This window comes from Aptenodytes forsteri, unplaced genomic scaffold, assembly GCF_000699145.1.
Source record: "Aptenodytes forsteri isolate BGI_AS27 unplaced genomic scaffold, ASM69914v1 Scaffold888, whole genome shotgun sequence".
In the NCBI taxonomy this organism is placed as follows: Eukaryota; Metazoa; Chordata; class Aves; order Sphenisciformes; family Spheniscidae; genus Aptenodytes; species Aptenodytes forsteri.
The window spans coordinates 85,406-95,273 of NW_008796057.1; the positions used below are offsets into that span (position 1 = coordinate 85,406).

General features: G+C 51.4%; 2 protein-coding genes across 2 annotated transcripts in view; one reads left to right on the forward strand and one right to left on the reverse strand.

Annotated features, from left to right (window-relative positions):
* The first annotated feature begins 236 nt into the window (after window positions 1–236).
* Window positions 237–6,007, forward strand: GLA (galactosidase alpha). Its single transcript, XM_009286293.2, has 6 exons — window positions 237–419; window positions 651–828; window positions 2,356–2,447; window positions 3,513–3,674; window positions 4,293–4,490; window positions 4,691–6,007. The coding sequence occupies exons 1-6, from the start codon at window positions 237–239 to the stop codon at window positions 4,952–4,954; spliced, it is 1,077 nt and encodes a 358-aa protein (XP_009284568.2). The 3' UTR covers window positions 4,955–6,007.
* Window positions 6,008–7,378: 1,371 nt separating this feature from the next.
* LOC103904799 (60S ribosomal protein L36a) overlaps window positions 7,379–9,868 on the reverse strand; it is a 3,664-nt gene continuing 1,174 nt past the window's right edge. Inside the window, exons 2-5 of the mRNA XM_009286313.2 lie at window positions 9,669–9,774; window positions 9,358–9,425; window positions 7,533–7,655; window positions 7,379–7,448 (exon numbers count right to left, since the gene is read on the reverse strand). Of these exons, the coding sequence (XP_009284588.1) occupies window positions 7,428–7,448; window positions 7,533–7,655; window positions 9,358–9,425; window positions 9,669–9,774 (318 nt within the window). The 3' untranslated portion in view covers window positions 7,379–7,427. The remainder of the gene's footprint in view (window positions 7,449–7,532; window positions 7,656–9,357; window positions 9,426–9,668; window positions 9,775–9,868) is intronic.

Below are 9,868 nucleotides of genomic sequence, written 5' to 3' on the forward strand. Positions count from 1 at the left end.
GAGCGGGGTGGGGGGGTACCGGCACCGGGGGTGTCAGAGCCAAGGACAGCCGGCCTGGCGCGATGCTCTGCGGCCCTGTCCCCTGGCACCCGGTGTGCCTTCCCCGCACTGCTCTGCCGTTTGTGCGCTCACGGCTGGCCCAGCCCCTTGGCAGAAGGGCGGCACGGTTGCCGTGTCGGTACTAGAAATCGGGCTGCCACGTTCTCCACTTTCTTTCCTGGTCGTGTTGCCTCCCCATGCCCAGCGAGTGGCTCTTCATGGAGATGGCCGATGTGATGGCTGCCGAGGGCTGGAGGGACGCAGGCTACGAGTTCGTCTGCATTGATGACTGCTGGATGGCCCCGACACGGGATGAACATGGCAGGCTCCAGGCTGACCCAAAACGGTTCCCCGGCGGGATCCGCAAGCTGGCTGACTATGTGAGTGCCACCCGCCGCAGCGTAGAGCACTGACGACAGTCAAGGACCAGACCTGCAGCCATGCTGGGAGCAGGGGAGGAGAGGGAAGGCCGGGTGGGGAACAGCGGCATAGCTGCTGAGCTAAGGCCCTACCTGCCGGAGTGGGGTTTTGTTTCCCTTGCCGGCCCAGCTCCACTTTCTCCTGCCTCGCAGCTGCCCCATCCCCAGTTCTCATTCTGTCTGCAAGCATAGGTCCACTCCAAGGGGCTGAAGCTGGGAATCTACAGCGATGTCGGGAACAAGACGTGCGCTGGCTTCCCTGGCAGTTACAACCACTACGACCTGGACGCCCAAACATTTGCCTCCTGGGGCGTGGACCTGCTGAAGTTTGACGGCTGCAACTCTGGCACACTGGAGCTGCTGGCAGAAGGTAGGCATGGGCTCAAGGCAGCACTGCGCCATGGGGTGGGAATATTGTGCAGGCAGCAGCAATTCTAGGCCCAGGGTGGGCTCCAGGGAGTTGCTTTTCCCTGAGCATACTAATTTAAGGGATTTGCTTACAAAGCAGGTATGAGACTCTGTTCTCAAGCCCAAGGTAGTGAGTGTTGCTAGCCCAAGCGTTTTTTACCTCTTCAGCCTCCTGGAGCTTTCACTGGTGTGCACAGCTTGAAAAAGCAGCTTTCTCACACCAGAGACTGCATTGTGCCAAGCACGGAAACATCAACTGCGTTCTCTGGGGGCTCTCTCTGCAGACTGCTGCCTCAGCTCTTAATGCAGCAGAGGCTTTGCCCTTCTGCAGTGTCTTTACTGGAGACCTCAAAGCATTTCACACACTTAACCCTTAAACCCTTTGGTGAGGCCATGTCAACGTGGATCAGCTTGAAGCTAGAACAGTTTGTGTCAGCTGTAAAAAGGGCAGTTATCACAGCTTTTAACAGAAAAAAATGAAGGGAATTCTGTCATGAAAATCTTACTGGGGCTTTCACTTTAAAGCACGACAGCATAAATCCCAGTTCAGAAGTTATTTGCACACAGGCTGGCAAGTCAGCAGCTGAAAGCTCAGTAGTTCACTGTGCCAAGGGGGCTCAGCTACAGACTCTCTACAAGCACAACCAAATCCCCGTGCCACAGGGCCAGATTTGTGGGAATAATGATGCAACTCGGAAGGCGGTTTTCTCTTGGCTGGGCTCTCACTGCTGGCAGTGAGCTCCACAGTGTTTGGCAGCAGGAATCCTGCACAAGTCCTGGCTCTGCCTGGCAGGGAGAACCTGCCCAAGTGACAATCCCCCTAAAGCCAGTTGGTGGGGCATATGCCAGCTGCTGCAGCCAGGAGCACAGCTCAGCACTGTAAGTGACAGCTGAGCTGAAAGCTCTTGTTGGATCATATGTGTAGCCCAGATACAATCCAGTTGTATTGAAGCAGTTCCAGGGGAGAGAGAGCAAACTTTTTGTTCCCTCTCTGCTGATTAAAAGGGGCTTAACAGGGCTGTCTCAGGACAAGGACAGGAAAAAACCTAGTGCTTTTGCATTCCTGCCCAGTCCATATGGCACAAATGCCTCATAAGAACATACTCCTGCAATGTTACCCAGCGAAGCTGTCCCCAGCAGCTTGATAGATACCAACTTGTATGTCCCAGATACCTAGAGGAAAAAATGCCACACAGCAAAACCACAGCCTCTTCCCATGGCTGTATGTACAAAGAAATCAGCAGTCTCGGAGCAATAAGCCTGCCCATGACCTGTAGCAAAGCTGTGAAGAAGCTCACCTGTCCTTGGGAGGCAGGAGACTGGCTGCAGACTATAAGCTCCCCTGTCCTCCCTGTGGTGTTTCAGCCGTGAGCATGTGTTCAGCCTTGATTTTGCAAGAGTTGAACTAAAACTTGAACCTGTGACATTGGATTAGTTTCTCTGTTTGACCAAGGAGGTTGTGTAACCTCTGTCTGTCCTCTTCCTTCAGGTTACAGGCGCATGTCTCTGGCCCTGAACAAGACTGGAAGGAGCATTGTGTACTCCTGCGAGTGGCCTTTCTACTTGAGGCCTGTGCAGCAGGTAAGGAGTGTTTCTCAAGGCTTATCCTGGGACTGGAAGTGCTGTCTGTCCCTTCCTTCAGGTTACAGGCGCATGTCTCTGGCCCTGAACAAGACTGGAAGGAGCATTGTGTACTCCTGCGAGTGGCCTTTCTACTTGAGGCCTGTGCAGCAGGTAAGGAGTGTTTCTCAAGGCTTATCCTGGGACTGGAAGTGGGAAGAACAGAAAAGCATTAAGACTGCAAAACAGCCTCCCTAGAAACTTGCTGCTCCCTGGTCTGACAGAAAACAAGACTGTAAGGTGGAGGACCTGAAGTGTATCTGAGGCAAGTCATTACTCTGCTGAAAAGAATTCAGTAGGATCCTGCAGCATGAAGGCACAGCCCAGCTGGAGCACACCAAAGAACAGAGCAGCATCCATCTGCTTTCTGTCTCCAAGGAGCCAAGCAACAAAACATTGGCAATGCAGACACACAGCTAGTGGATAGTTCGGTGTTATTCCTCCTGGATGCAGAGTGCTGCAGACTCACGCCTTACAGTCACCTCTAGGGACCAGGAGAGAGACTTTAAGACAGCCTATTTAATGGGAATTCTCCACATTGTTTACTGACAAATTTCTGCCAGCCAGGGTCCATGACCGACATGTTGCTCTCCACCCATAGCTGGCTTCCCCTGTGCCACCATGACAGGATGCTGCCATTCCCTCCCACTGGAAGTTAAATGCATTAGTCACCAAAGGGTGTAAACCCAAGAAATGGCAGTAATTACTGGGATGTCACAGTTTAATCCCACTGGCCCCATCACGCCTTCCGTAAAATAGCGCTCAAAGGAATTTTCTAACAGAGCTTGGTGGCCACAACTATTCTCCCAAGGGAAGCAATAGTGTTGTCTGGAGCGTGGGAGACTGGAGTTACTGGGCACAAGGCATTCTAGGGAACAAACATGCACTAGATCATCCAGATAGCTGGTGATGGAAGGTGTTATCATAGCTCTCCCCCAAATTATCCCTGATCCAGTCAAGCCTTGTGTACAGTCTTGTTCTTGTACAGCCAGGCTCTCTGGCTAATCACACTCATTGTTTTGGCAGCCCAATTACACAGAGATCAAACAGTACTGCAATCACTGGAGGAACTTTTTTGATGTCTACGATTCCTGGAGCAGCATCAAGAGTATCTTGGACTGGACAGCACTTCACCAGGATAGCATTGTGAAGATAGCTGGGCCAGGAGGCTGGAATGATCCTGACATGGCAAGTAGAGCAACAACCCACACCCCTTGCAGCACCCGCAAAAAATCCTTTCCTCGGCTGTAGGCTGAGAAGGATGGGGAGGGAGAGAATCAGGGGAGAAACACTGAGGGGCTCTGATGGGGCCCTACGATCAGGACCCTGATGGGAGGGTCCCTGGCTGGAAAGGGAAAGAGAACTACAGCGATGGACAGTACCGAGGAAGCGCTGTCTCTGTGTAATGCAGCCTCTACAAGCAGTGCCAGTTCAGAACATAGGCGTGGCAGTGGGAGACAGTCTCCAAAGTGCTGATCTCCCACCAGAAGGAAAACCCCTGGGTGCCAGGCTGGGTGCCAGCATTGCAAGGAAGGAATAGCTACATCCAAAAGCAGATTCTTAAACACTGCCTAGCCAGTTAAGGATCCTGCTTCACCTCCACCAGTGGTTAATCCTAAATCGCCACACTAGTCATGCCTTGCATTTCCCAACCAGCTGGTCCTGCTCCTGGCGCTCAGCCTATCTAACTAGTCCCCAAACAGGGGTCCCACCCACAGCATCCTGTCATTTACCAGTGCTCGGGTTGGTGGCCCAGTTTCTCCTCAGCAGGCAGCATTACCGGGCATTTTTGTTTTCTTGTCACAGCTGGTGATTGGAAACTTTGGGCTGAGCTGGGACCAGGCGGTGACTCAGATGGCAATGTGGGCTATTATGGCAGCTCCCCTCTTCATGTCCAACGACCTGCGGCACATTAGTCCTGAGGCCAGAGGGCTGCTCCAGAACAAAGAGGTGATCACCATCAACCAGGATCCGCTGGGCAAGCAGGGATACCAAATCACCAAGGTACAGCAGGACTGGGCTCAGGGAGCAGGGCGGGGCACAGGCAGCCAGCCTCCTCAGAAAGGGGACACATGGGATATAAAGGAGTGCTCAGGGTTTGGGAACAGAAGCTCAGCGAGCCCACTTGTTCCTGAAGCCTGCTTAATCAGACAGGCACGAAGACCATCAGTTCTGCCTCCCTTAATGTATTTTCTCCTTGGCAGGACAAGAACTTTGAGCTGTGGGAGCGGCCCCTGTCTGGCCGAGCCTACGCCGTGGCGGTGCTGAATCAGCAAGAGATTGGGGGACCCCAGAACTTCACCTTCTCCCTCACCTTCCTCGGCAATGGGCTGGCCTGCAACCCAGCATGCTCCATCCGGCAGGTCCTGCCAGCCAGCAGAGACTGGGGGGTTTACAGCTGGGTCTCCTCCCTGAGCGTGGAGGTGAACCCAACAGGCACCGTGCTGCTGAAAGTAGTAGCACTATAGGAGACACAAAGACAATCTTTTTGTAAGCCTCAGACCGTCTAAACTTCTTGTCACAAGAAGCCTGTCTCCTTCCTCCAAGCGGGGTGCCTTTGTTCTCTCCTCAGGCATTCACTACTCAAGTGCTTCTATGTGGACTGTGAACCTTCAGCCTAATGTAACAAATACCCATCACTCCATCACCAAGAGGTAACAGAGAAAGGGGCACTGCTTCTCTTCTGTTTACCCTTTCTCTGGCATCTCACCTAACTCCTTCTCCAAGGGGCTATAAGGGCCCCAGCAGGGCAGCAACTCCTGTTAACACCCGCTGCCACTACCAACCAAAGAAATGCAAAGGATTCATGCAGCATCTCACAGCCCTCCTTGAGCATTTCAGGGACAATAGGGAAACACACCCTGGCTGCCTTGCTCTTGCTTTGCCAGGCTGGAGCACACAGTCCAAGAACAAGAAAAGCTGCTCCTACCCCTGCTGAAGAAAGCCAACACCCTCCTCAGAGCGTGGACATCTACTTCCACCTTCTGACAACTCAGGGACTGGCCTAAATCACTGTACTTCTTAGCAACTGCTTTCTTGACAGCTGCCTGCTTAGTACAAGTATGATTAAGTATCATGCCTTAGGACTCAGCTTTTGAGGGTTTCTCCTTACCCCAGGAGTCTTCCTCTCACCAGCGGCTGTCACTTCCTTTTAGGTGACAATTCCCTCTCCACCCTTCATGGGGCCACTGGGGTCCCCCTTCCTCAGTGAGCTGCCTTCCAGAAATATGTGTGCTTGCTTTCCACTGCTGGCAGTAGCCTTTAGGTTGACTAACACAGGTCCTTCTGAGACAGGAGATGGGTACATAATCACTTCTGCAACCATCATGTACAAGTATGTTCTCTTCTGACTACTACACAATCAGGATATCCTGATTTGTTCTTATTTCTGTGATTAAGCACTTTGATTAAAATGTCCCTTAAAAAGGCTAAGCTTTTTCTTAGTTCCACTGTACAGGGGTACAGCATGGTATCTGAAATTAAATTGGGTTTTAGCAAACAGGCCGGTTTGTTCCAGTCACTAAGTTCTTGTGAAATTTGTCACAATTATTACAAACAGAGCTCAGTAAAGCTGACACGATGCAGCCGTACAGTCCGTCTCACAGGCAGAGGCCAAAGCCACTGCTGCTAACAGCTTAAGCAGCAGGAGTTTGAAAATGCCAATCACATCAGCCAGTACTGAATAAATAAAAACACAAATTCTGTTACCGTTCAGTAACTGAGCGCTCTCAGTCCCTATGAAGATGCGAAGAGGCACTTTTCCATCCTCCAGCTCTACTTCCACTACAAGAAAGTTACTCTTAAGAGAGAGCTCTGTATTGCACTCCCAGCACCTGCTGACAGTGAACTTCCTGCTCACAAGCAGCATACTGCTGCCTCAAGTGGATGATCCCATCAAAGCCCAGGGCAGGCTGTCCACACTCTCGGTAGTTGCCCATCAGTCACTGCTCATTTGAAACTTCAGTGCTGTGCTTGGGCTTTTTCTTTTAAGGAAAATTCTAAGAAGTGCCAACAGCAGTCAGACACAAGGGGCAGGCAGCTGAGGCCTGTCACACCATCACTTTCAGTGTGACAGCATGCAGCTGGGGGAACCATGGACATGAAGCTGTCCCTTTCCTGTCCCTGAGCTACCATAACACTCACAGCCACTGCACACAGGTCATAGCTGAGCCGCAGCACATAACTACGGCTTAATGGTGCGGGTGACGCTTCATCAGATGAAGTCCCTTGTACTAAACCCACCAGCGACTCCAGAGCCTTTGCTCATGCATTGCCCCTGTACAACCGTTCCCTGTTGTGAAGAGGGGCCTACAGCCAAGTGCAGGGGCTGTTCGCGGGAGTTCAGATTACTCTGGCCCCTACTGTGTCGAAACCATTGCTGGGTGCAAGGAACCTTACCTGCCTCTCCTCTCGGGCAAAGGCCTGGAGAGGAAAAAGGCCTCCTCAGGCAGCTCTGCTTTTTTTTCCAATCACTACTTCGTCTACCAACAATTCAAATTCACCATAGCATTCCTGAAATGGAACCACTGTAATAGAGACATGAACTGTTTTAAATGAAACAAGCTGCAGAAGTTTATAGGAGGCCCTTTTGAAGACAGCCTTCTACCATGGAAGCTCATAAAAGCCTGGAGAAAAGCAGCAGCACAATGCTCATGCAGAGAAGCCACTGGTGCAAAAATCCATCAGAGCCTCAGGCTCTACATATATTCTAAAACACCTCTTGGTAACACAGTAAGGAGATCCCAGCCATCGGCAGGGTTTTTTCAAAAGCCTTTAGATTACAAACTGTTCATTTACTAAGCAGCTTTGCAAGCAACACCTTCCTGTTGGGCTGATGTACTTGGAAGTCCCACCCCACCAACAAGAGAAGATACACAAAACCAAGCAATGGATCACTTCTAAGTACTTTAATATGACCCATAACAACAGGTAGGATGGAGCTTAGAACTGGATCACCTGGCCCTGTAAGAAGGAAGAGACAGAGCAAGTTTATTCACCACTGAATGTCACCACCCTTTCTCAGCCACTCTCGATACACAAACATACCTTTCTCTTCTTGTCTCCTCCCAGTTCAAAGTGCTTGCACCTCTTAATGGCCAGCATCCTCTTGGACCTGCAGTTGGGCTCCACACACTCCAGCCTCAGCACAATCTTCTTCGTAGTCTTAGCCTGGGAGCAGAGGAGCAAAGCATATCAACGAACAAAATGTCCACAAGCAAACAAATTGCTGTTCTCAGGGAAAGCTTGTTATCTGCACTCCTGAAGATTCAGCAGCTTGTTCTCAAAGTGTAAAGAAAAAGACTACCAACACAGTTAGGCTCCCTCCATTAAAAACCAGAGGGCACCTTAAGGACCAGTACAGAAGTATAGTGGATCTGTACCTTCACAATAAAGGACACTGGCACTCAGTGGGGCATGGCTGGTCCCCTGCAGACATCAGCCACACTGGAAGAAAGTCTGTGCCAGTGAACACACCAAGGAATAGGCACTTCTGCAGTGTGGGAGAACAGACTGACACTGCTCAGAAGTTCAGCAGAAAGCCAGGCAGAAGAAATACCTGAAAGCAGCACCACTGACAAACTTTCCCCAGAAGGAGCAGCGACACGTGTTCAGTGTAGACGCACAGCTACTGAGAAGTTAGGTGAAACCCAAAGACTACAGAGGGAAGAATCCAAAGCTGCAAGGCTACTGTAGCAGCTGGACAGAGCTGTAACCACCAGTTATAAACTTCTGTCAATCATCCATATAATGCTGACTGGGAAGAAACAGAAATGGGGATGGCAATGTACAGGTAGAGAGTGCCAAACCACGAAAGCGGTATGGCTGCTTTGTGTACCCTGCTTGCGGAAGCATTTTCTGCAAGGTCTCCCCACTTCCTGGCAGAAAGTCAACTTAAAAAACTGCCATCTCATTTTTTTCTTCTTGCTGGAAGACTTCCTGAACATCTCCAGCAGAACACCAGGGCTTTCCAGCAGTGAGCCAAGTAGCTCTATAAGTGCTATAACTAAACGGTTCACACAAAAACTAACAAATCAGCCCATCGGGTTTTGCTTCCCTGCTTTAAGTACCACAGACTTTGCCCCCACCCCCAACTCCTTGGCAGGAGGTATGTAGAGGCACAGAGGGAAAACATGCTGCAAGACTACAGTTCCAGGTACCCACACTGAAGAGGAAGAATGACAGCAGCAGGTTTCTGCAACTCATCTGTAACAGAATGCACTGCTGCCCTTCCACTGCTGCTTTGAGACTCTCAGGAAAGGCCTAATGCAACAGCTCTCATTTACTGGCTCAGCAATATGGATTTCCCTGGAGACAGCAGACTGCAAGAAAATGTCGTGTTCTGCGGTACCCCCAGGAGTTGCACACGCTTTGCTTCTATCATACCCTTGTCAGTGAAGACAGCCTCACTATGCAGAGCCTCACAAACCCCACAAAAAGTTTCAGCAATAAACTACTAACATTTCAAGAACATAAGAAAAGCAAGCAGCAGGCTGCCTTTCCCTTCACCATACTCCTCCCCTTTGGCAAGCAATGAGGAAAATGCTCCTTTCATTAAAAGCATCACTTCCAGTAAGACCCCGCTCCCCTACAGCGTCAACGCTCCCTGCAGAACCTGCTCTGCAAACACATACTATGTCACTCCTGCAAAAAAAGGAGCATCTACATAAGACAGAAGCAGCAGGGAAGGTCAGCAGATGTGGATGAAAAACTTACGCTCCCCAGACAGCACTACCAGCACAGAGCTGCCGTAACACAGCTTGAGCACAGGACCACCACAAGGCTGCAGGAGGCTGAAGTGCCTGCCCCTCTTCAGCTGGGTATGTGGATTGCCAAGAAAGTTTCAGGTTCTCCTTCCAGTAGCAGCACTCACCTTCTTACGGAAGATGGGCTTTGTCTGGCCCCCATAGCCACTTTGCTTCCTATCGTAGCGTCTTTTCCCTACAGGAGGAAATGGCTGTTTAGGCAACAATTCAAGACATGCTACAAGCGCAACTAACACTCTTACCAAACCCTAGCAGACCTCAGTCTGCAGCTGCACAACCGACGAGAAGCAATCCCCGCTTCCCGGACAGCCGCGTTCTCCGCCCACAACCACCACCCTGGCGCGGGGCATGACCACCCGGGCCCCACGCAACTTCCCCGGGCCGTGCCCCAGAGCCCCCGGCGCGCACCCGTCCCTACCCTGGGCATACAGGGAGTCCTTCCCCTTCTTGTATTGGGTGACTTTGTGCGGCTGGTGCTTGCCGCATTTCTTGCAGTAGGTCCGGCGGGTTTTCGGGACGTTCACCTGGAGGAGCAGGGAGAAGCCGGTCAGCACGGCCAACAACCGCGCAGGGAGACACCACGCCGCCCTCCGGGGCCCCCCTCGCCCCGGCGCTGCC